General features: G+C 40.2%; 1 protein-coding gene across 1 annotated transcript in view; it reads right to left on the bottom strand.

The window, feature by feature from the left end:
* The window catches only part of dpydb (dihydropyrimidine dehydrogenase b), a 129,327-nt gene that overhangs the window by 62,787 nt on the left and 39,144 nt on the right, over positions 1-27,396 (bottom strand). The window contains exons 5-11 of the mRNA XM_065013343.1: positions 27,102-27,189; positions 26,719-26,880; positions 17,550-17,746; positions 16,662-16,743; positions 15,230-15,317; positions 3,750-3,857; positions 3,119-3,288 (exon numbers count right to left, since the gene is read on the bottom strand). Of these exons, the coding sequence (XP_064869415.1) occupies positions 3,119-3,288; positions 3,750-3,857; positions 15,230-15,317; positions 16,662-16,743; positions 17,550-17,746; positions 26,719-26,880; positions 27,102-27,189 (895 nt within the window). The remainder of the gene's footprint in view (positions 1-3,118; positions 3,289-3,749; positions 3,858-15,229; positions 15,318-16,661; positions 16,744-17,549; positions 17,747-26,718; positions 26,881-27,101; positions 27,190-27,396) is intronic.

The following is a 27,396-nucleotide window of genomic DNA, read 5'->3' as shown; positions in this document are numbered from 1 at the left end:
CTCTGAAACACTGATTTTCATGGGGATTTGTTTTATTATGCTAATTACATTTCTGCGCGGGGGTGGACATCAACTGGAGGGGTAAGGTCAAAACCTCTGAATCGCTGAATCTGTTGATAACCCAAAACAAAGACAGACTTTATTTACAGGCTATTTATGTTCATCCAGAGCCAATTTTCACATCTTTCTCCCATTCCCCCAGCTATGGCTTTCTTTGAATTCATGATCAAACTTGAGGAATTCTGCAGAGCAGCTTAAAACCAGTCAACGACACAGGTCTAATTACTGTGTCTGTCCACAGCGGTGCACAGTAGGGGGACAGACAGGCTGCTATAATGGCCATCGTTCCCCCTTGCTGCTGTTAAGCAAATGAGTTCAAAATCCTGGGCTCACGCGGTATAGTCACCTCACTGCCACCCCTGGTATAAAAAAGTTTAACGGACAAAAACAGAGGTTAGATGTCTCTGTTCTATAATAATCTATGTTACGTATGTTTGAGGCCTATACAGCTATGTGAATGCCTTCGGAAAGTATTCACACCCCTACAAATTAAAAATACTTCTGAAATCTCTTGAGTCAAGTATTCAAGCCCTTTGTTATGGCAAGCTTAAATATGTTCAATAGTAAAAATGTCACATCAGTTGCATGGATTTCAAACAGATTCAACCACAAAGACCAGGGAGGTTTTCCAATGCCTCACAAAGCACGGCACCTATTGGTAGATGGTTAAAAAGAAAATAGCATTGAATATTATATGGTGAAGTTAATGGCACTTTGGGTGGTGTATCAACACACCTAGTCAATACAAAGATACAGGTGTCCTTCGTTGCCGGAGAGGAAGGGATTTCACCATGAGGCCAATGGTGACTTTAAAACAGAGTTTAATGGCTCTGATTGGAGAAAATTGTGGATGAATCAACAACATTGTAGTTACTCCACAATACTAACCTAATTGACAGAGTGAAAAGAAGGAAGCTTGTAATCGAATACAAAATATTATACAACATGCATCCTGTTTGCAACAAGGCACTAAATTAGTACTGCAAAAATTGTGGCAACGCAATGAACTTTTTGTCATGAACACAAAGTTATGTTTGGGGTAAATCAAATACAACACATTACTGAGTACCCCATTCCATATTTTCAAGCACAATGTTGGCTGCATCATGTTATGGGTTTGCTTATAATCGTTAAGGACTGGGGAGTTTTTCAGGATAAAAAATAAATGTAATGGAACTAAGCACAGGCTTAGAGGAAAACCTGGTCTAGTCTGCTTTCCACCAGTCACTGGGAGATGAGTTCCCCTTTCAGCAGGACAATAACCTAGAACACAAGGCCAAATCTACACAAGTTGCTTACCAAGAAGACAGTGAATGTTCCTGAGTTACAGTTTTGACTTAAATCTGCTTTAAAATCTATGTCAAGACCTGAAAATGTTTGCCTGGTAATAATCAACAGCCAACTTGACACAGCCTGAAGAATTTTGAAAAGAATACTGGGCAGATGTTGCACAATCCAGGTGTGGAAAGCGCTTAGGCCCCGATTCCGACCTGAGTTAAAGGTGTGTAAATGGAACGTAATTCCTTTTTTTAATGAGCTTTTCTCAATAAGTATTCTGACTTTGAACTTAAGCATGAGAATAGCATGCTATTCACCCACTATTAGTTAGAGGTGGAGTTCGAATAAATTAAGGCGTGGCAGAGGTGTGTCTACAGATACGTCGTATTCTGACCTTGACTTAAGGTCAGAGGGAACCATAAATAAGCTGGCGCGAACCAGTCAGTTCCAAGTGGAAAACGCATCTTTCTTTTTTCCCCGCCAGACATAACAACATTCTCCATGCCCTGTAATTTATAAATTAATAAGAGTTATTGATAAGAGCTAGGTAAATTAGTCATCTGTATGGAGAAGGGGATTGTAAATACACATAGCAATTGTTTTAGATCATTTTTCTTTAAGATCCCTGGAGACAAACTGAAAATCACATCAACAATGGCATGAATTGTGGCCCCTTTTCCAATGTGAAACCGCATGAGAAAATCTGTTGGCCGGGCAAGTGGGAGAGTTTTCAGCGGTTTAATTATATTTATTCAGAGCCCGAAAGGTAGCCACAACTGCAGAGCCCGTTATGGGACTGAATAAGATAAGTCTGACTACCAAATACTGAGAAGTGCGTAAGAAAAGTGTGCCTAGGAAAGGCATAAATTCCTAAGTCATTATGATGTATTGTGTGTCGACGGGTGATGGGGAAAAAAATCCATTGAATCCATTTTGAATTCAGGCTGTAACACAACAAAACGTGTATTAATTCAAGAGATATAAATACTTTCGGAAGGCACTGTATGTTTGAAACTCACTTTAAATGACCTAACTTTCTTAGTATCATTATTTTCCATAGTATCAAGGCTACTGACATCACAACCGGCTGTGATTGGGAGTCCCATAAGGGCAGCTCGCAATTGGCCCATCGTCGTCCGGGTTAGGGTTTGGCCGGGGTAGGCCGTCATTGTAAATAAGAATTTGTTCTTAACTGACTTGCCTAGTTAAATAAATGTTCAATAAATAAGAAAATGTTTAAAGTGATTGTTCAGAACGATAAGTCTTAAAAATATATATATATTATTGTTTTGTGGGAAAATTCCAGTTTCATAATCCACTCAAGTTGTTTTTTCTTTTTCTTTCAATTAAACAAGTAAGACATTTTTTACAGTGCAATAAGTTGTATTACTTTTTCAGACTTTTTCCCAGATAAGACGAAGGACAATGTGAATGGCCATGAGCTAATATAAAGGGAAGACTAAAGCCACCATAAGCTTCCTCTCACTATACAACAATCAGAAATAGTTTTGTGAGCGTGGTCAGGTTCTAGGTGTATGCTTTTAGGGACACGTTCTAACTTGAGACCGGTATGTATAACTCTACTGCATAATTCATGCACTCAAATCCAAGGAAGAGTTTGGGCTAAAATAAATCTCAAGTTATAATGCTGCCCAGGGCCTGTTTTCAAAAAGCATCTCAGAGTAGGTGGTCACAATCAATACTGTGGTCAAAGGAGCATGGGTCAGAAACAGCTAAACAACTAAAGCCAGGGTCTGAGAAGCTCTAGCTCTGTATCCACCTCTTCGGGGACGGCACGGATGTTAGTGAAGCCCTTCCTGAAGACCACAAAGACCCGGCGGGCACCGCAGCGCAGGGCAGAGGTGGCACAGTCGAACGCTGTATCACCGGCACCTAGGACAATGACCACGCCACGGAGCTCAGGCAGTTGAGACTTACAGCTGCACATGCCTGAGGGAGAGAGAGTGGGGGAGGACGAGGGAGAGAGAGTGGGGGAGGACGAGGGAGAGAGAGTGGGGGAGGACGAGGGAGAGAGAGTGGGGGAGGACGAGGGAGAGAGAGTGGGGGAGGACGAGGGAGAGAAAACAGAGAGACAGAGAGAGACAGAGACCGTGATGGACAGAGGGAGGTTGGAGAGAGGAAAGAGAGAGCAATAAAACCAGGTAGCTCTTTTACCCTGCTCTTACGTTTTCAAACGCCAAACATGTTTTTATATCAGTAGTACTGATATACGTTTGCTGTCTGAACATGTATTATTCCTGAACTGACTGCGACATTTTTGATTGTCAGACAGGCATCTGATTTAATTTATTTTAGTCTCTAAGTACACACCTACGGTACACAATGACAAGAGTACCTAATTCTGTGTGACTATGGAAGTCACTTTCTTGATCATTTCCTTTAAGACGTACCGGCTTTACTGGCCTTGGCCACCAGTGGCAGGAAGTCCTTGGATGTGTAGAATCCCTGGTCCACTGTCAGCCCCTGGAAGATCTTAGCCTTGTTTGCCTGGGGCAGACCTGTTCCAAACCAAAACCATCACCAAGAATGAGCCAGTTAACATAGCAGACATATCCATCCATCCCTGGAACCCAACCATTTCCAACGTTCAGTCATTGTTGATGACCTTTCCCCCCCCCCCCCCACCATTAATACTGAACTCCTGGAGTAAATGATACAAAATTGGATTTTAACAGATCACGACAATGTAGTGAGGAAAAAACATTTGTCAATATTGTACTGAATCTATGTGTTCAATATGACTTTCATAAGCCCCTTCATTATGAGATGAGGACAGTAATAGTCAAACTCGTGTTCATAAAACCCTCCATTTGAATCAATAAATTATTCCAGTGAGAGAAGTGGACCAGTAAATCAGAATTACAGACTAATAATCTCTTGGTTAATCATTTTCATGATGTAGGGTTATAATCGTTGTAAAATATACAATGGGATTCTCTAGTACCTTGCGATTGAGCCAATGAGAGCCAATAATGGCCCACTTATGAACTGGAGCAATAACCAGGGAATACTGTTATCTTATAGTCCTCAAACGACATAGCTATAATATACTCTGAATGTCCAAAACATGACGAACACCTTCCAAATACTGAGTTGTCGCCAATGCTTCACACAGTTGTATCAAGTTGGCTGGATGTCCTTTGGGTGGTGGGCTATTCTTGATACACATGGGAAATTGTTGAGCGTGAAAAACCCAGCAGCGTTGCAGTTCTTGACACTCTCAAACCGGTGCGCCTGGCACCTGCTACCATACCCCGTTCAAAGGCACTTCAATCTTTTGTCTTGCTCATTCACCCTCCGAATGGCACACATACACAATCCATGTCTTCATTTTCTCAAGGCTTTTTCCTCCAAAAATGAAAAGTCTCCTCTCCTTCATCTACACGGATTGAAGTGGATTTAACAAGTGACATGAAGGATCACTTTCACCTGGATTCCCCTGGTCAGTCTGTCATGAAAAGAGCACCTGTTCTTAATGTTTTGTACACTCAGTGTTCATTATACTCTATGTAGGGTTTCCCAAACACGAGGGGGGGGGGGGGGGGGGTGCTCCACAAATACCATGGAATACTCATTACTGCTCTGTCATTACATTTCAGACAGAGTGCATTCTCGACAGTTGCCATGTTCAATCGTCAGTGCACAGTGTAAATGATTGCAAAAAAGGAATGCTATTTTTACTTGACTGCTAGAATACATTACCTCTAAGAAGTTTATAATCAAAGACATGTTCAATCAAATTTTGTCCAATTTTCCCTTTGAATATATATATATATATATATATTTTTTTTTATTATATATTTTTTTTTACATACAATATGAATAGCTTATAGATAAAAAAGGTGTTGTGTTAATTGTATTGACTGTGCCAATTACTGGTTGATGAGTAGTGATGAATAGTGATGAACGGTGATTGATGGGCTGTGAGTGATAGTACATCAATGCTGGAAGGTCAATCTGGATGATTACCTCAGAACCCAGAGTCACTTGGTACCGCTGACTGCATGTGTGTGCTGTCATTTACAATGTCAAAGGTCACTAAGAACCAATCCGATCTCTTTATGTACATATTCTTGTTCAATTTATTTCTTCAAATCAAATAGGAAGACTGGATAACCATGGCAGGTACATTTCCGATTGCGATGGTATATTTCTGTGACTGTTTTTTTACGTTATCTATCAATGCTGCAAATGTTTCCTTTCCTTCATCCGCTATTCATTACTTGACAAACCTTTCTCTAATACATAAACAATCCAAAATGTTAACCCCCAACGCCCATTTATGTTGCAATTAAATTCCATGCAGTTATAGTTTTGTACAAAATAATCTGCAGTTTAAATTTAAAGACCTTGCCTGGGGTTTCAGTTATTAGGAACGAATATTAATGATGTTAAATATCATAGTTTATTCAAAGAAAGACAACCTGAGATTCACCTCATTCAGAACACAAGCGTTAGAAAGAAGGCACAATTCTGGAAATGTAAAAAAAAAAAAATCGAATAAAGTATTTCTGAAACTACAAAGGATGACGTTTGTCCTACAGACAAATAACTGTATACGAAGCAAACTGGATTTTAGTCGTGTCTGTTGCTGCAAAGGCAATTTCCTGACAAAGAACTCAATTACCCCCTGGGTAACTCTGAATGCTTTAACACACATACGGTATATCACTTATCAAACAGAGACGACAGTGTCCGTAACAACATCTGTCCAAGTGATATTTCTTCACCTTCTTTGGTATAGCACCATCTTCAAGGAACCTGGTAACACTTTTTCTACGAGCAGCTCGTTAGACGATGTTACCAACACAAGCGTTAGTGTATAAAACAAGCTCGGGAGGACAGGAAGTGGAACTCTAAGAGTGTTACATGTCTATATACTTTTCAATAAAAGAACAGTAATTAAAATACATAACCGTGTCTAGTATGTAGACTACCTACCTACTGTACTAGAGAACATAACACAATGTGCCACTGCTAACTGTGCTTAACACTGAGCAAGATCCTCCAGCAGAGTAACAGCATGGTCACCCTCCTCTGTGGCAACACTGACAGATGCTCCATGCTCACTCAGTTGGTTTTATACACCAGGGTGTCCATTTGCATTCTGTGCCAAGATAAATCAAATGAAAAAAAGAAGAAAAATGCTAAAAAGGGAATGACAAAGTGGACTTTCACAATAACACCACTGTCGGTGACATCTACTTCATAAGTAATGCCATCTCATTTTTCAGGTGTGTGCATCCCATTTGACTGGGGAAAGGTGCTTTGGCTCCGGAGTCGGGCGGAGAGATTCTGAAGTGAAGGGAGGTAATGCCTCTGAGGGTCATACATCATCGCCTTTCAAGTGGCTTCTCGCTCACTCTGAATATCTCTCTCTCTCTTTGTCTCTTGTCTCTCAGTGCTTGGCTCTGCTTGGCCAGCCCTCGTTTATCACGAACTATCGCCCACTGTGGCTTTGGCTGACGGTGGGGAAACAGCAAAGAGAGTAGTGATACTACTGTAACGTTACTGTAATTTCTCTGTAATTCTGTCAGGTCAGGTACCCATGAGTATTGGGCGTGTCACTGGCCTTGTGTGAACAGCTACTATGTACTGTATGTTTTGTTACACTAAAAACAACTAATTTTATGCTATGGGCTATGTTTAGTAAGGCTATACGGTAAGCATAACGTCTGTTCATAACCACATTTTGACTATTTTTGTGGTGCACAGTAACAACAATATTTGTCAAAAACAGCAGCCCCTCCATACCTGCTCGAAACCTGTTCGATGGACTTTATTTATTTATTTATTACACCAAAGGCTCTTTTTCTTAATTTGATGTCCTTAATGCACCTCTTTCATGCTATTTACAGCCACAGCACATCAGTGTACTTCCTTTGAACCTCACTGTTGAGAAGAGCTCCCATCAAAAGCTTGTTTTTATGGGAAATGACATTGGTTCGTACAAAGTAATATTGTGTGCATTGCAGAATTTGTAGTCTATACAATCTGCCTGGCTTTATGCCTTTGAAGCAAGCCATTTTGGAAAAAGCACCATCTGAGAAAGGATCTTGAGCTTTGAACAATTGGAACAAGAGAGCGACTCACACACATATTCCACTGCTATAACCACCATCAGGACCATCAGCAACACAACAACAGTGGTAGGTAAAACACTGCACGTGTTAGCCAGCGCACTTAACTGCCAGAGAAATAGCCCTTTGCTCTTCAACCTGCTCTAACATTCTGAACAGTGGGAAACATTTGCATGTCAATCTCAGCAGGGGTTTTGACATTTAGAATAAAAAACAGAACTGGTAAAAAAAATTCACAGAAACACGACTCTTTCATTTTCTTTCTGAATTCCAATTTCTTCACGTTCTGCTATGAGAGAAGAAAAAAGAGAAATCCCCGAATAGTTGAAAGGTAACTCCATGCTCTAATTACCAAGCCACGCACCAAAAGGTTCCAAACATAATAAATACTATGCAGCTTCTTTTCATTACAATAAAGGAAAGGCACACACACCACATAGCTAGGCCACCCACCAGGGTTATTTGAATTTCCTAAAATCAAATCAATATAGGCATGGCAGAGTGTATTCTCTTATATCTCTAAATATAGAATTTCATTTGAAACCAAATTACTTCCGTCTAGCATCTCCCTTCACTTGTGTGAGTAAGAACAAGGTATTTCATGAGATAAGGAGCCATACTGTTAACTATGGTCACCAGACTGTGCAGAGGAAGAGAAGGAAAGTGACAGCGGCAACAGGAGACTATATAGAAGTGAGAATGAAGTCCCTTGTTATACTGTCTTGTTACGAGAATGAGGGAGACAAAAAAGAAAGGAGAGAAAAACTAATGAGGCAGATAACAGAGGTGTGGACTCGAGTCCCGTAACTTGGGACTCGAGTCACATGACTTGGGACTCGAGTCTCATGACTTGGGACTCAAGTCACATTGACTTGGACTAAAGTTACAAATGTAATGACTTGAGACTCGACTTGATAGAAAATAAAATGACTTGAGACTTGACTTGGGCTTGAAGCCTCAATATACTGGACTCAACTATGACTTGAAATTGATGACTTGAAAGGATCTAGCCAGGTTTTACAACACAGTCTCTGTGGATTACTCTCCACGCAGCCATAGACAGTAGCCTAGACAGTAGCCACACCATCGCACCTGAAAAAAAATATGGATATTTGTGAGGAAGACAGGGGATATTCAGTTGGCAATGAGAACTCCTGTAGGCAAGCGGCCCTCCAAAGTGATAGCGCGTGGTGCAGGTTTTACATCCGTCTTCTGCAACCTCCACAGCAAATCAGGGCCGTAGCCAGGGTGTAAGTCCCATTTCAATACATTTTAAGAAAGTACAAGCTAATTTACTGCATTTCTATACAATTTCAAAAAATCTAAAATGCTATTTGGAGAACAGCAAAAAAATGACCCCAACCATTATCAAAATGGTTGCTGTAGTTTCATCACCTCAGTTCATCCACAAACACACAGCCTATGAGCTATACAATTAGCCGCTACACATTATTACATTATTAACTCATTAAACACTATAATTTAATACATGGAGATGGTTCTGTTCGCAGAAAAAGTATTTAAATAACAAAAGGTAAACAAATATCTTTGCTTTACAGAACTTTTTGTTGTTGCAGTTTTACAGCTAAATTCATGCAATTCTAACACATTATTACATTATTAACTCATTAAACACTATAATTTAATACATGGAGATGGTTCTGTTCGCAGAAAAAGTATTTAAATAACAAAAGGTAAACAAATATCTTTGCTTTACAGAACTTTTTGTTGTTGCAGTTTTACAGCTAAATTCATGCAATTCTAATTTTGCCATGGGGTGGGTAGAAAATGGTGTTCTCTCTTAGAGTTCCACTTCCTGTCATACACAGCTTGTTTTATATTCTAACGTTTGTGGTGGTAACACTGCCTATTGAGTGAGAGTGACTAAAAAAAATCAATGGGGGGACCCCTGGATGTTAGGGCCCCTGGGCTCGTGCCTTGCGTGTCTGGTTGGTATTCGGCCATGATTAATGCGTTTAGATAACTAGACTAACTAGACTAATAACAATCAAAACAAAATACGGACATGGGCTAACTGAGTGACTCAGTGAGTGACATATACATAACAAGAGGAAAACGGTTGATGCACAACTCAATTTTGAAAAGGCACATTGTGTATTCTACTATTCTAACTTTCAACAAGAGACAAACTGAGACTGAGTTCCTAACATTACCAGACCTCAGTGTCCTCACTGGCTGTAATGTCAAGCTACATTTAAGCAGCGATTGCACGTGTTTGCGCGGGTGGTCGCCAGCTTTGCACCACTCCTTTTTAGGGGTCGCAGGTCAAAAGGTTTGAGAACCACTGAGCTAGCGAACATATTGCTGATTTGCTGTACAGCTATAGAACCGGGTGCAGCACAAACATCCAATCGTAGAGAGAGAACTGCCATGACTAAACATGCAGCTCCAAAAAAATTGTTTGGTGATCAAGAATATTTACTGTTTACCTTGTAAGCTCACCAGTAATGTGGCATCACGCCACAATTACTAGCGTTGGCCTACCGGTCTGTTGGTATGAAACTGGTTCAAATGTATAATTGACTTATGAAGCATGCATTTGAAATTTGTTGTTAAAATGTATTATCACATAATGAAAATATGTTGTCGACAAAATAATGTAAAGGGCAGCCTGGCAGCCTCAATAAATAGACAAAGATTTGTAGTTGAACAAGTTATTGCATGTATAGATTATTTTTATTTTATTTTTTTACTTAACTTCAAAAAACTTGTGATTCGACTTGACTTTTCTTAGAATGCACGACTTGGACTTGACTTGTTCTTAGAATGCACGACTTGGACTTGACTTGTTCTTAGAATGCACGATTTGGACTTGACTTGCACTTAGAATGCACAACTTGGACTCGAGATCTGACCCATTCTACTTGGGAACCCATTCTACTTGGGAACCCATTCTACTTGGGAATCAACTTGAGACTTGGACCTTGTGACTTGAATAATAGGGACATGGTCTGGCAGATAAATATATGAAGTAGACAAAGACAGAAAGATAGAGCACTACAACTGTGGGTTTCACTACAGCATTCATTGCTACAGTGCAGTAAGTACTGTGCAGTAAGTAGCTCTGTCTCACTTTAGTCCCATTGAACACCAAATGGAACAGACAGAAATGTCAGTCTGGTGAAATGGGAAAGGTAGTGTTAAGAGGATAACTCCCTCTCAGACAGACCCTTCATCGTGATTGCAGAGGGGCACCGTGGCACAGTGCGTGACTTATGTAGCTGGCATACTGGAGATTTTAAGAGCCTCCGGTGCCATCAGTGTATTATCAAGTCAATCAACCTCCTGTACATATATAGTACCTTCAGGACGTATTCACACCCCTTGACATTTTCCACATTTTGTTTAGTTACAGCCTGAATTTAAAATTAAAAAACATTTAATGTGGATTTATGTATTTCGAAAAAAAATCTATTTCATGAAAACTGAAAAGCTGAAATGTCTTGAGTCAATAAGTATTCAAACCCTTTGTATGGCAAGCCTAAATAAGTTCAGGAGTAAACATTTACTTAACGAGTCACATACGTGTGTCACAAATAAGTTGCATGGACTCACTCTGTGCGCAATATTAGTGTTTAACATGATTTTTGAATGACTACCTCATCTCTGTACCCCACAAAAACAATTGTATGTAAGGTCCCTCAGTCGACCAGTGGATTTCAAACACAGAATCAACCACAAAGACCAGGGAGATTTTCCAATGCCTCACAAAGGACACCTATTGGTAGATGGGTAAAAATAGAAACAATGAACATTGAATATCCCTTTGAGCATGGTGGAGTTATTGATTACATTTTTGATGGTGTATCAATACACCTAGTCACTATAAAGTGATGGTGTCCTTCCTAACTCATTTGCCGGAGAGGAAGGAAAACGCTCATGGTTTCGTCATGTCCAATGGTGACTTTAAAACAGCAACCACAGCTAACAGCAACCACAGCTAACAGCAACCACAGCTAATGAAGTCACTGAAACCCTTAACAAAGAGATACAGTCTGTTTTGGAATGGGTGGACAGTAATAAACTGGTCCTGAACATCTCTAAAACTAAGAGCATTGTATTTGGTACAAATCATTCCCTAAATTCTAGACCTCAGCTGAATCTAGTAATGAATGGTGTAGCTGTTGAACACGTTGAGGAGACTAAATTGCTCATTTGATTTGATTTATTAGGATCCCCATTAGCCGACGCCAAGAAGACTTTTCAATTTACATACATTAACTAGATTATAAACTGTCATGGTCAAAACATAGGTTCAATGGTTGTAACGATGGGGAGGTCTGTCCGTAATAAAGAGATGCTCTGTTTTGTTGACACCCCACTCCACAAAGCAAGTGCTGCAGGCTCTAGTTTTATCTAATCTGGATTATTGTCCAGTCATATGGTCAAGTCCTGCAGGCTCTAGTTTTATCTAATCTGGATTATTGTCCAGTCATATGGTCAAGTCCTGCAGGCTCTAGTTTTATCTAATCTGGATTATTGTCCAGTCATATGGTCAAGTCCTGCAGGCTCTAGTTTTATCTAATCTGGATTATTGTCCAGTCATATGGTCAAGTCCTGCAGGCTCTAGTTTTATTTTATCTGGATTATTGTCCAGTCATATGGTCAAGTCCTGCAGGCTCTAGTTTTATCTTATCTGGATTATTGTCCAGTCATATGGTCAAGTGCTGCAGGCTCTAGTTTTATTTTATCTGGATTATTGTTATCTGGATTATTGTCCAGTCATATGGTCAAGTCCTGCAGGCTCTAGTTTTATCTTATCTGGATTATTGTCCAGTCATATGGTCAAGTCCTGCAGGCTCTAGTTTTATATTATCTGGATTATTGTCCAGTCATATGGTCAAGTCCTGCAGGCTCTAGTTTTATCTTATCTGGATTATTGTCCAGTCATATGGTCAAGTCCTGCAGGCTCTAGTTTTATTTTATCTGGATTATTGTCCAGTCATATGGTCAAGTCCTGCAGGCTCTAGTTTTATCTTATCTGGATTATTGTCCAGTCATATGGTCAAGTCCTGCAGGCTCTAGTTTTATCTTATCTGGATTATTGTCCAGTCATATGGTCAAGTCCTGCAGGCTCTAGTTTTATTTTATCTGGATTATTGTCCAGTCATATGGTCAAGTCCTGCAGGCTCTAGTTTTATCTTATCTGGATTATTGTCCAGTCATATGGTCAAGTCCTGCAGGCTCTAGTTTTATCTTATCTGGATTATTGTCCAGTCATATGGTCAAGTCCTGCAGGCTCTAGTTTTATTTTATCTGGATTATTGTCCAGTCATATGGTCAAGTGCTGCAGGCTCTAGTTTTATTTTATCTGGATTATTGTCCAGTCATATGGTCAAGTCCTGCAGGCTCTAGTTTTATCTTATCTGGATTATTGTCCAGTCATATGGTCAAGTCCTGCAGGCTCTAGTTTTATTTTATCTGGATTATTGTCCAGTCATATGGTCAAGTCCTGCAGGCTCTAGTTTTATTTTATCTGGATTATTGTCCAGTCATATGGTCAAGTCCTGCAGGCTCTAGTTTTATTTTATCTGGATTATTGTCCAGTCATATGGTCAAGTCCTGCAGGCTCTAGTTTTATCTTATCTGGATTATTGTCCAGTCATATGGTCAAGTCCTGCAGGCTCTAGTTTTATCTAATCTGGATTATTGTCCAGTCATATGGTCAAGTCCTGCAGGCTCTAGTTTTATCTTATCTGGATTATTGTCCAGTCATATGGTCAAGTCCTGCAGGCTCTAGTTTAATCTAATCTGGATTATTGTCCAGTCATATGGTCAAGTGCTGCAAAGAAAGACCTAGTTAAGCCGCAGCTGGCCCAGAACAAAGCGGTATCTTCATTGTAATCAGAGGGCTAATTCTAATACTATACATGCAAGTCTCTCTTGGCTAAGAGTTTCAGAAAGACTGGGTGGCTGGTTGGAAATTCCAAATAGTTTGCATAGTCAACTTACACACAGGACTGACACACACACTTACCCCACCAGACAGGCTACCAGTGGTCTTTTCTCAGTCCCCAGGTCCAGAACAAATTCAAGTAAACATACAGTATTATACAGAGCCATGAGAACATAGAACTCCCTTCCATCTTACATAGTGCAAGTGAACAGCAAACCTGCTTTCAAAAAACAAATAAATCAACACTGCACGGCACAACGCCTCTCCCCCATGTGACCTACTTGTTGTGTGTATGTACTGACATGTACAGTATGTGCAACTGATCAAATTCCATCAAACCAAATTGTATTTGTGACATGCTCCGAATACAACAGAATTGCAACCTTCCCGTGAACTTACAAGCACGTAACTAACAATGCAGTTTTAAGAAAAGAAAGTAAAGAAAATATTTACTGACTAACATTATAAAAGGAACACAATAAAATATCAATAACGAGGGTATATACATGAGGTACCAGTACTAAGTCAATGTGCAGGGGTACAGGTTAGTTAATTGATGTAATATGTACATGTAAGGTAGAGTGAAGAGATGTAAGGTAAAGTGAAAGATGCACACACACACACACACACACACACACACACACACACATTACATGTTAATGTTTTTAAAAGTATGTCAATTACTAAGTATTTTGTCTATAATGTATTTTTCCTTATGTGTCAGACCCCAGTAAGACTAGCTGTTGCCATTGGCGTCAGCTAATGGGGTTCCTAATAAATCAAATCAAAGCAGTTACAGAGTTTAATGGCTGTGATAGAAAACTGAGGATGGAGGAACAACATTGTAGTGACTCCACAATACTAACCTAAATGACAGAGTGAATAAAAGGAAATCTGTACAGAATTAAACATATTCCAAAACATGCATCCTGTTTGCAACTAGGCACTAAAGTAATGATGCAAAACAAATGTGGCAAAGCAGTTCACTTTTTGTCCTGAATACAAAGCTTTATGTTGAGCACAAATCCAATGCACCACATTACTGAGTAGCAGTTTCCATATTTTCAAGCATAGTGGTGCCTGCATCTTGTTATGGGTATGCTTGGGGAGTTTTTCAGGATAAAACATTTATGGAATGGAGCTAAGCACAGGCAAAATCCTAAAGGAAATCCTGTTTCAGTCTGCTTTTCACCAGACACTGGGAGATGAATTCACCTTTCAGCAGAATAACCTAAAACACAAGGCCAAATCTACACTGGAGATGCTTACCAAGAAGACAGTGAATATTCCCGAGTTGGCCGAGTTACAGTTTTGACTTAAATGTACATGAAAATTATGGCAAGACCTGAAAACGGTTGTCTAGCAAAGATCTACAACCAATTTTACAGAGCATGAAGAATTTCTGAAAGAATAATGGTCAAATGTTGCACCATCCAGGTGTAGAAAGCTCTATAGACTTTCTTAGAGACCCAGAAAGACTCGCAACTATAATCGCTGCCAAAGGTGATTCTACAAAGTATTGACTCAGGGGTGTGAATACTTATGTAAATGTGATATTTCTGTATTTCATTTTCAATACATTTTCAGAAATGTCTAAAAACACATTTTCACTTTCCCCTTATTGGGTATTGTGTGAAGACGGGAGCGAGAAAAATATATATTTAATCTATTTGAATTCAAGCTGTAACACGACAACATGTGGAATAAGTCAAGGGGTATGGATACTTTCTGAAGGCACTTGTACCTCTGAAAGTCTTTGAATTTGAGTAATTTGTCCTACTCTTAAAAAAAGAGAGTTGCTTTGCACAACAAGCTACACTAGATCACAACACATTGTATGTAAGGTAAGAAATGATATATGCAAGTGACTGACCAATTCCAATGAAGACAGCCTGGAATCCCTCGTCTTTCAGAGAGGTCAGGCTCATCCCGTTCATACCCAGTCCCTTCTCTAGGACAACCTGAGAGGAGAAACGTAGCACCTTAGACATTTTAGGGATTTTGTGCATTTGCTACTGTATTATTAGCTAACGTTAACGTACTTACTGTAAGTTAGTAATCAGTGACATTTGTAATTACAACTAGCTTAAATAAATAAACACAACGAAATAGAAGTACAAAGACAATAGGACAATGGTCGGATAGCATTAATCTGGGGTTAAGTAACTACATGGAACAGGGACAGAGGACACAGTCACAACAGCGGTCTATTTGTTTGTGTTTGTCACTGGTGTAATACAGTGAAGTCCTTCTCATTTCCCCCACACTCTTTCTCTCAATTCAATTAATTGAGAGGCCATCGTAATGGGATTCATTTCTGGAGATGAATAAAGCCTTGAAGTAATTGGTCAGAACACAAGAAGAAATATCTACCTCCCCTCCCTCCATCCCCTTCGATCTAGCCAACCTCAAGGAATGCTGTATCCCTCGCTCTCTCTTTCTTTTCCCCATGTCTCTCTTTTCTTTCTCCCCTTTCCCTCTCCACCTTTTTCTCCCCTTTCCCTCTCCACCTTTCCCTCTCTCTCTCTCTCTCTCTCTCTCTCTCTCTCTCTCTCTCTCTCTCTCACTCTCTTCCCTTCTCCTTCTCTCTCTGTCACCCTGTCAAATAAATAAACAATTAAGAATAAATCAAATGAATCACGGTCAGGTGAGCTGGATGAGTAGTATTGATTGGCCCTTTCCCAGGCCGTGGCATTCAGACAATGACCAGATGGATGCCACTCGCCGGAGGAAGTCTCTTTGTCACTTAGCTTCCCCCACCGTGGCTTCTAATTGTCTCCTTCTGCCCTGTCCCTGTTTGTTTGTTTAGGGCTTTCTATTGTCGTTATTAATGTCACTGATATTTTCCTGGTGAAGGGTTCATAGCTCTTGACAGTGAGAGTGAGACTGCTGCGTGTGAGTAAGCATTGTGTGTCTGTGGTTGGGTGAATGTGCGTGCAGTCAAGTGTATACCAGCGATGAGGTGTGTGTAAGCAGTCAGGTGTGGTGAGGTGGTGTGTGTAAGCAGTCAGGTGTGGTGAGGTGGTGTGTGTAAGCAGTCAGGTGTGGTGAGGTGGTGTGTGTAAGCAGTCAGGTGTGGTGAGGTGGTGTGTGTAAGCAGTTAGGTGTGGTGAGGTGGTGGTGTGTAAGCAGTCAGGTGTGGTGAAGTGGTGTTTGTGCACACGTGTGCATTCGTGTGTGCTTGCGTTCTTGCACGTGTGTGCGTGTGCTTTCGTGTGTGTGTGTGTGTGTGTGCGTGCGCACATGCATTCGTATGTGCACGTGTGCTTGCTTTCATGCATGTGCGTGATCCGTGGGCTTATTACCTTCACCCCCAGGTCTTTCATCAGCTCAATCTCAAACTGCACCACCTCATAGGGCAGGCGGAACTGAGGGATCTCTGCAGTACTGAAACAGAGGAATAGAGGAAGAAGTGAAACATTACCAGTTATTAATCACGAGCTATCAATCAAGTAAATAAATCATCAATACGAATAATATCTGGTCCACTGGATAACTTAGCTAAGGCTTTTGTACAAAGGTCTTATCTCTGAAATGGAGTGCCACGGTGTCAAAATGGTTGAATGTAAAAGAATTACCAACAGGATTGTGCATCCATTGGTCACATCCTGTATAATGCGCTGAGTTAACGTAGAAGCAGCATAAGGAGTTCATACCAGGCATTATGCAGGATGTCATCCTTATAGAAGTGTTATGACCAGGCATTATGTACAGGATCCACAGTGTTATGACCAGGCATTATTCCATCATGAATTGTTATGACCAGGCAGGATGTACAGGATGTCATCCTTATAGAAGTGTTATGACCAGGCATTATGTACAGGATGTCATCCTTATAGAAGTGTTATGACCAGGCATTATGTACAGGATGTCATCCTTATAGAAGTGTTATGACCAGGCATTATGTACAGGATGTCATCCTTATAGAAGTGTTATGACCAGGCATTATGTACAGGATGTCATTATGTACAGGATGTCATCCTTATAGAATGACCAGGCATTATTACAGGATGTCACCAGTTATGACCAGGATGTACAGGATGTCATCCTTATAGAAGGGTTATGTGAGCATCATGAATGTGGCTCCAAGTAGAGTGTATTGCAATTTCCACCTGACCTCACACACAGTACAGATAGACTCATCTAATTCAATTCCTAAGTCTCGGGAAATTAGTAATAATAAGTGCAGCTACCTCAAGCCGCCGATATATTTCTGTTTCTCGAACACGGTGATGTTGTCATATCCCAGTCTGGCCAGGTAGGAGGCACAGCTGATGCTCGCCGGGCCGCAACCAATCAGAGCGATCTTGGCATGAAAGCTCTCCGGCATGTCATCCGGAGGCGGCAGGTCAGGGTTCCGCACCTGAGGAATTCCCATTTTGCTGAAAACCTGGAATGAAAAACGACGGAACGACGTCTTAAGAAGAAGAAAACAAAACATTTCCACTATCCGTTTGACAGGCCAGGAGGAAGTTCATATGGACTTGACATTTATGGTTGTCACATTGGACAAAGGTCAGAGCCCTGAGTGGGCTGGGATTTTAGTGTGAGGGGCATTCCAAAAGAGGAATTGCACATTAATATGTGACATTTGATATGAGAGGAACTGACAAGTTGAAATTGAACAAAATGATTACAGTCCATCTTTAACCCCACTGCTACTTGTTGAGATGGAGGACTGATGCTCTCGATGGTGGTTCTGTGTTGAGCCATGCTAGCCAGTCTGCAGTAGTTTACAGTATCATAACTCTATTTTCCAGGGAACCTCTGACACACTATGGCAGTTTTATTATGTGGGTACTATGATAATGGTGCATCATTTATGTGCAGCTACAGAATGAGCTGAATAGCCTGCATATCGGATGAGCAAAGTTGGCAAAATTACATACGTGTATTTTCAGAATGTTTGGGTATTTATGGTATTTCAAAAAATTCTGCAAGCATCTTTCTCCTGTACCTTTAGGGAACATGGGTACTATAAGCGTCCATCTGGTACGATTTTGTTAAAAGATTAGCTTCAAGGAACATGATGCATAAGTGAATACATTGCATTGAATATTTTTTAAGATACTTTTGTATGTTGCCTGTAATAAATCATAATTCACTTACATGTTATTAAATAATAAGGAAAAAATATATTCTCAGAATGCATTAGATCAAACACTGAATGGAAGGGAGCAGTCTACTGTAAGATATTATGGCAAAAATACAAACAAAATACTGGTTGACATCTTTGAAATATAATCAAGCTAATGTGAAATGGCCCATCCCAACAAGGGGCTTACGTTAAAAAAAATCTAAAATGCTTGTTTTTACAGATGACAAATGTTCAGAAGCTGAGCTGCAAATGCTATTTCGAACAATGTGATTGGAGGAAGCATGGGACATTATTCTGCTTTAAAATGTGATAATCTTGTTAATATCTTAGGAGACAAGTAGGAGAAAAAAGCCCTTGAAAGACTTTGTTGAGTGCTTAGAGAGCTCTGCTTTGTTAACGCCCATTCAGCATCGTTCACACCCTCTTAAGCCATCGACCCACCCATCTCTTTAAGAAATCACATGGAAATGTTTTGCACACCGTCTCCATGGTCAACCTCTCCATTATTCAATGTGTTTGTATAGGCAAATAGCAGTAAGGCCCAACATTTTTTTTGTTTTTTTACATTTGTATCAAAAAATATATATATTTTTTATACTTCAAGGGCTTAAAATTCAAAATCAATAGCTAAATTATCCTTGGTATGACCTTCTTAAAACAATTCCAGCCCCCCCCCCCCACCCAAATAATTATTTACAATGACAGCCTACCCAGGCCAATTGCACGCTGCCCTATGGGACTCCAATCTCAGCCGGTTGTAATCCAGCCTGGAATTGAACCAGGGTTTGATAACTCTAGCAATGAGATGCAGTGCCTTAGACCACTGCGCCACTCAGGAGTAGGGGATTAGAGAATGGAGAGAGAGAAAGAGAGAGAGGGAGAACAGCTATAAAAACCGACAGACGTCGGTTAATAAACGTTGGTTTGATTCTGTCTGTCTGTCTGTCTGTCTGTCTGTCTGTCTGTCTGTCTGTCTGTCTGTCTGTCTGTCTGTCTGTCTGTCTGTCTGTCTGTCTGTCTGTCTGTCTGTCTGTCTGTCTGTCTGTCTGTCTGTCTGTCTGTCTGTCTGTCTGAGTATTTCCCCAATTTACCCATTGCAGCTTTATCACCACCGTTTTTGCCTTCAATGCATTGTCCTGATTTATGTTAACTCCCTTTACACACATCTATGCATCAATACCTTTACTCATATCTTTTTGTATTGACTTAAGCATCATGCCACGTGACTAATCATCCTCCATTGAATGCAATGTATTCACTTAGAGTCAGTCATGTCCGTGATACCTTTCTCTAGGCTTCCATAGTGTGATGCTAATCTCTCCCCCATTGTAAGCAATGTATTCACTTAGGAGTCATGTCCGTGATGCCTTTCTCTAGGCTTCCATAGTGTGATGCTAATCTCTCCCCTACTGAATGCAATGTAATCACTTGGGAGTCATGTTCCTCGAAGCCTATCTTTTTGCAAAATCATACCAGATTGATGCTTATCAATGATATCATGTTGTGGCGTCCCACTGTCCCTTACTCAGCTACACTGTTGACCTGGGATGTCCTGTGACAACTACTGTGATTTGGTGTTCTTGGAAGCAATGTTTCTTCTGGCAATTGGACCACTTGAAAAAAAGATTTAGACAGGACCCGTAACAGGTATCTGTATTGGTAAACATTAATTTACAGAGACAATCTCCGGGTATACCTGACCAATATTGAAAATCCAAAGCCCCTTTGCTAAACATATTTTTAGAATATTGTAAAATCTCAGCATACAAAATGAACGCGGAAAATATCAATATACAGTTGAAGTGGGAAGTTTACATACACTTAGGTTGAGGTCCTTAAAACTCCTTTTTTTCAATCACTCTACAAATTTCTTGTTAACAAACTATAGATTTGGCAAGTCGGTTAGGACATCTACTTTGTGCATGACACAAGTAATTATTTCACTTATAATTCACTGTATCACAATTTCAGTGGGTCAGAAGTTGCAGAAAATGATGTCATGGCTTTAGAAGCTTCTGATAATTGACATAATTTTAGTCAATTGGAGGTGTACCTGTGGATGTAATTCAAGGCCTACCTTCAAACTCAGTGCCTCTTTGCTTGACAGCATGGGAAAATTTAAAGAAATCAGACCTCAGAAAAAAATGTAATCCCCCACAAGTCTGGTTCATCCTTGGGAGCAATTTCCAAATGCCTGAAGGTACCACGTTCATCTGTACAAACAATAGTACACAAGTATAAACACCATGGGACCACGCAGCTGTCATACCACTCAGGGAGGAGATGCGTTCTGTCTCCTAGAGATTAATGTACTTTGGTGCGAAAAGTGCAAATCAATCCCAGAACAACAGCAAAGGACCTTTTAAAGATGCTGGAGGAAACAGGCACAAAAGTATCTATATCCACAGTAAAACGAGTCCTATATCGACATAACCTGAAAGGTCGCTCAGCAAGGAAGAAGCCACTGCTCCAAAACCGCCATAAAAAAGCCAGACTGCACATGGGGACAAAGATCATAATTTTTGGAAAAATGTCCTCTGTTCCGATGAAACAAAAACAGAGCTGTTTGGCCATAATGACCATTGTTATGTTTGGAGGAAAAAGGGGGACGCTTGCAAGCCGAAGAACACCATCCCAAAAGTGAATCATCGGGGTGGCAGCATCATGTTGTGGGGGTGCTTTGATGCTGGAGGGACTAGTGCACGTCACAAAATAGATGGCATCATGAGGCAGGAAAATTACGTGAATATATTGAAGCAACATCTCAAGACATCAGTCAGGAAGTTAAAGTTTGGTTGCAAATGGATCTTCCAAATGGACAATGACCCCAAGCATACTTCCAAAGTTGTGGCAAAATGGCTTAAGGACAACAAAGTCAAGGTATTGGAGCGGCCATCACAAAGCCCTGACCTCAATCCCATAGAAAATGTGTGGGCAGAACTGAAAAAGCATGTGCAAGCAAGGAGCAAGGAGGAATGAGCCAAAATTCACCCAACTTATTGTGGGAAGCTTGTGGAAGGCTACCCAAAACATTTGACCCAAGTTAAACCATTTAAAGGCAATGCTACCAAATACTAATTGAGTGTATGTAAACTTCTGACCCACTGGGAATGTGATGAAATAAATAAAAGCTGAAATAAATCATTCTCTTTACTATTATTCTAACATTTCACATTCTTAAAAGAACGTGGTGATCCTAGCTGACCTAAGACAGGGAGTTTTTACTAGGATTAAATGTCAGGAATTGTGAAAAACTGAGTTGAAATGTATTTGGCTAAGGTGTATGTAAACTTCCGACTTCAACTGTAATGGCAATAGGAAAAAGAAGAAGAATAGCTCATGATCTACAGCAATCCTATAAGTGGACCACAAAACAATATGAAATACCTAGGATGCCTAATAAGTGACAACAAATACACTGTGTAAAGATATAACTGTATTCCAATTAAATGGAACAATCTTCACATAAATCATACAGGTAGAATAAACCTATTCAATGTTTTTGTATTTATCGTCAGTAATACCAATTCCCCCACCGAAGACATATACTTGGTCATAACAGACTTCATATGGGAAAATAAAATTAATAGAATAAAAACAACACTATAACAATATGGAAGAAAATGAAACATATTCTACAATAACCAATACTACTCCCTAAAAACACAACCCTATGGAACAATCCTTGGATTGCTTTTCAGAATCCACGGATAAATTGGTCCACGTGGAAAACTAATAGCATAGAAACCGCAAATGACTTGCAAACAGGAAAAACATTTATTTCCATGACAGAATTGAAAAGCAATTTTGGACTGACCCATGTAGACATTTTAAAATACATGTAACTTAAAAGTTACATGTCATGAAAATTCTTTTTGAAATCTTTTGGACATCAGAGCAACCTTATTTGAGTCAGAAAAGGTAAGATAGATATACAAAACCTTGCGGAGAGCATATCAAATTGACAATCTCTTAGATTATTTTATTTTAATTTATGGAACCAAGACTAAATTAAAAGGAACCGATGTTGGCACAAGATGGAGGGAATGTTGTAGCATAACTAACGAAATTACAGTTGATTAAAATGTATGCTTAATCCAGTATAAACTAATGTATAGAATTTATGATAAAGAGACAGAATTCACAAATTCCACAGCACAACGGCATAGTCATGTCTTCAGTGTTAAACTAATAATGACTTGATAATCCATGCTTTCTGGGAATACTATAAAGCCCAAAAGTTATGGGCGGAGCTGGAAAGTTGTCAGACGTATTACAATATAAACATATTTTTAATTTGTCTGTTTGCATATTTCAAGACATGGCATTATGGGGGTGTAGTGAGATACCCAATGGGCTGGACGATTCTCTTCTCATCACTCATCTTGAAAAACTTGTACTAAAAACGTGGAAATCAGTCAATCCACCATCATTATTAACACAATTTAAAAATGGAATAATTTATTTTTGAAGGGTTTGAAATAAAATAGACAGAGAAAAACGAATTTAAGGCCATGTGCCAAACAATAACGCAGGCACTAGGGAGGGCGTATGAACATGCAGGTCTGGGCAGAGAAAATGGATTCGTTGTTTGTGTGCGTCTGTAAGTTGTTGATCAAATCTGTATGTTTGTATGTGGTGTGGATATTTAAAATTTTTTAAATTAAAATAAAATAGATATACTCTACCAGTCAAAAGTTGTTGAACACCTACTCATTCAAGGGTTTTTCTTTCTTTCTTTTTTATTTTTTTCTACATTGTAGAATAATAGTGAAGACATCAAAACTATGAAATAACACAGGGTGGCTATTTGAAGAATCTCAAATATGGAATCATGTAGTAACCAAAAAACTGTTAAACAAATCAAAATATATTTGAGATTTGAGATTCTTTAAATAGCCACCCTTTGCCATTATGACAACTTTGCACAACCTTGGTATTCTCTCAACCAGCTTCACGAGGTAGTCACCTGGAATGCATTTCAATTAACAGGTGTGCCTTCTTAAAAGTTCATTTGTGGAATTTCTTTCCTTCTCAATGCATTTGAGCCAATCAGTTGTGTTGTAACACGGTAGGGGGGTATACAGAATATAGTCATATTTGGTTAAAAAAACAAGGCCATATTATAGCAAGAACAGCTCAAATAAGCAAAGAGAAATGACAGTCCATCATTACGTTAAGACATAACAGCAACTCAATACGGATCATTTCAAGAACTTTGAAAGTTTCTTCAAGTGCAGTCACAAAAACCACCAAGTCCTATGATGTAACTGGCTCTCATGAGAACTGCAACAAGAATAGAAGACCCAGAGTTACCTCTGCTGCAGAGGATACATTTATTAGAGTTACCAGCCTCAGAAATGGCAGCCCATATAAATGTTCAAGTAACAGACACATCTCAACATCAACTGTTCAGAGGAGACCAGAAAGAAACCACTACTAAAGGAGACCAATAATAAGAAGAGACTTAATTGGGCCAAGAAACACGAGCAATGGACATTAGACTGGTTGAAATCTGTTCTTTGGTCTGGAGTTCAAAATTGAGATTTTTGGTTCCAACAGCTGTGTCTTTGTTAGACGCAGTGTGGGTGAACAGATGATCTCCACATGTGTACTTCCCACCGTATAGCATGCAGGAGGAGGTGTGATGGTGGTGAGGTGCTTTACTGGTGACACTGTCTGTGATTTATTTATAATTCAAGGCACACTTAACCAGCATGGATACCACAGCATTCTGCAGCGATACGCCATCCCATCTGGTTTGGGATTAGAGGGACTATCATTTGTTTTTTAAACAGGACAATGACCCAACACACCTCCCTTCATGCTGTGTAAGGGCTATTTTATCAAGAAGGAGAGAGATGGAGTGCTGCATCAGATGACCTGGCCTCAACAATCCCCCGACCTGAACAAAATTGAGATGGTTTGGGATGAGTCGGACAGCAGAGTGAAGGAAAAGCAGCCAAAAAATGCACATGTGGGAACTCCTTCAAGACTGTTGGAAAAGCATTCCAGGTGAAGCTAGTTGAGAGAGTGTGCAAAGCTGTCATCAAGGCAAAGCGAGGCTATTTGAAGAATCTCAAATATAAAATATATTTTGATTTGTTTAACGCTTTTTTTGGTTACTATATGATTCCATATGTGTTGTTTCATTTCATAGTTAAGATGTCTTCACTATTATAATACAATGTATAAAATAGTGAAAGTAAAGAAAAACCTGTGAATGAGTAGGTGTTCTAAAACTTTTAACCGGTAGCGTATATATATATATTTTTTAAAGCTCTGTGTCTCCATCAGAACTCAATCGAGGAAATGCTCTTTCCTGTGTGTATTAGAGAGCTAGCCTGTGGAGCAAGTGTGTGTGTGTGTGAGAGAGAGAGAGAGAGAGAGAGAGAGAGAGAGAGAGAGAGAGAGAGAGAGAGAGATTTAGTACATTTAAACATTCTTGCAAATGTATCAAAAATAAAAACAAAAATATCTTATTTACATAACTATTCAGACCCTTTGCAATGAGATTGGAAATTGAGCTCAGGTGCATCCTGTTTCCATTGGTCATCCTTGAGATGTTTCTACAACATGATTGGACTCCACCGGTGGTAAATTAAATTGTTTGGACATGATTTGGAAAAGGCACACAGCTGTCTATATAATGTCCCACAGTTGACAGTGCATGTCAGAGCAAAAACCAAGCCATGAGGTCGAAGGAATTGTCCGTAGAGCTCCGAGACAGGATTGTGTCGAGACAGATCTGGGAAGGGAACCAAAAGATTTCTACAGCATTGAAGGTCCCAAGGAAAACACAGTGGCCTCCATCATTATTAAATGGAAGAAGTTTGGAACCACCAAGACTCTTCCTGGAGCTGGCCACCCGGCCAAACTGTGCATTCAGGGTGGAAGGGCCTTGGTCAGGGAGGTGACCAAGAACCCAATCGTCACTCTGGAGATGGGAGAACCTTCCAGAAAGACAACCATCTCTGCAGCACTCCACTAATCAGGCCTTTATGCTAGAATGGCCAGACGGAAGTCACTCCTCAGTAAACAGCACACGACAGCCCGCTTAAAGGAACCTAAAGAACTTACAGACCATGAGAAACAAGATTCTCTGGTCTGATGAAACCAAGATTGACCATAAAATAGCTGTGCAGCGACGCTCCCCATCCAACCTGACAGAGCTTGAGAGGATCTGCAGGAGAGAAGAATGGGAGAAACTCTGCAAATACAGGTGTGCCAATATTGTAGCGTCATATCCAAGGAGGCTTGAGGCTGTAATCGCTGCCAAAGGTGCTTCAACAAAGTACTGAGTAAAGGGTTTGAATACTTATGCAAATGTGATATTTCCATTTTAAAACATTTAATACATTAACATAAATGTCTAAAACTGTTTTGCTTTGTCATTATGGGTTATTGTGTGTAGATTGGTGAGGGAAATTTTGTTTTAATACATATTAGAATAAGGCTGTAATGGAACAAAATTGGAAAAAGTCAAGGGGTATGAATACTTTCCGAATGCACTGTATATAGAGAGAGGAAGAGCGAGAGAGGGACACAGTGAGAGAGAGTGTGTGTCTTCGTGTGTGTGTGTGCGTAAGCGTTTGTGTGTGTAGAGGCAGGATAGGGATCTCAGAAGGGGTTATCTAATCATCAGTCTGATAAACAACCGTGACCTTTCGCATTTGGGGAGAGAGGAGCTGTCACTCTGTTGGAGACACACGCTTTACAACCCTGAGAAGGAAGGAGAGGGACTTGGGAGGGGAGGAGAGGAGAGGAGAGGGGAGAGAGGAGGGGAGCGGAGGGGGGAGGACAGGGGAGAAAGGAAGGCGAAGAGGGAAGAGGAGGGAGGCGGACAGGGAATAGAATGAAGCGAGAACAGCGGAGAGAGAAAGGAAACAGATGGGGAGAGATGACGGAGTGTTTTTGTTCCGACTACTGCTGTGGGCTCAATGGAGAGCAGTGGAGTGGAGGGGTTGGAGGAACCATACATAGAGAGCTGTGGTGGCTATATCTGGACATTTGATACAAGCAGAACTTCACAAATTGTAATGTAATATTGTAGCTGAAAGTTCTTAGCCTGGGTACTAGTCTGTTTGTGCCAACAAACATTTGGCATATGACACAGAGTGGAATGTTAGCAAAAAAACAGGTCTGGATTTCAGTCTACAAGGATTTTTGCCTAGAACAAAAATCTGCAAATGGCTTTTTCTAAAGGTTCAATACTGAGGTCAAAACTCATTTTCCCTAAATATATTAGGGCAGGCTACGTTTACCTCCACAGCAAACTGCTGCAGGCCCCCAATGTTGATAGGTCCTTCCTCGGAGGCGAAGAGGTTGCAGCCCCCCACACAGAGCTCCGAGGTGGGGCACACCATCCCACACGTCAGCCCCAGGGGGTTGTCCGACAGGATGGCCTTGGCCGCTCCATAGTAGTTCTGACAGAAACAAATACACACACAGGCATGTTGATATTGCAGCAACACAGTGGAGGTGAAAGAAAGGTACCGGTTGAATTGGTCAACTCTAGAGTAACTATACATACAGTTAAAAACGCATTCATCTTTGTGTTAAGGTAAATCATATAAAGGAATTTGACGATATACAATGTCTATGCATTCCTATGCTGTACGTCCATCAAGAGAAAGCGCTTTCTTGCCTTGTTTGAGATGCTGGTGATGAAGGACTTGATCTCCAGGTTGGTGGGGCAGCTCTTTTGGCATGGTGCATCAGCACATTTCAGACACCTGTGGGGATGAAAACATGATTACATTCACAATATACCAATCACCTAAAAATGACAGTAAATGATTGTTCCAAAGCATTTCAGATACCTCATGTATAATATTTGACTCCAAAGAATTTATCTGTTATGATATGCCCCAGTAATAAGAACAGGCACCACTTTTTGCATCAAAGGCACAGATGATACCATTGTATTACTATTGTATTGA

The sequence above is a fragment of the Oncorhynchus nerka genome, linkage group LG9b, assembly GCF_034236695.1.
Source record: "Oncorhynchus nerka isolate Pitt River linkage group LG9b, Oner_Uvic_2.0, whole genome shotgun sequence".
NCBI classification, from domain to species: domain Eukaryota; kingdom Metazoa; phylum Chordata; class Actinopteri; order Salmoniformes; family Salmonidae; genus Oncorhynchus; species Oncorhynchus nerka.
This window is presented reverse-complemented; position numbering and strand designations above follow the sequence as displayed.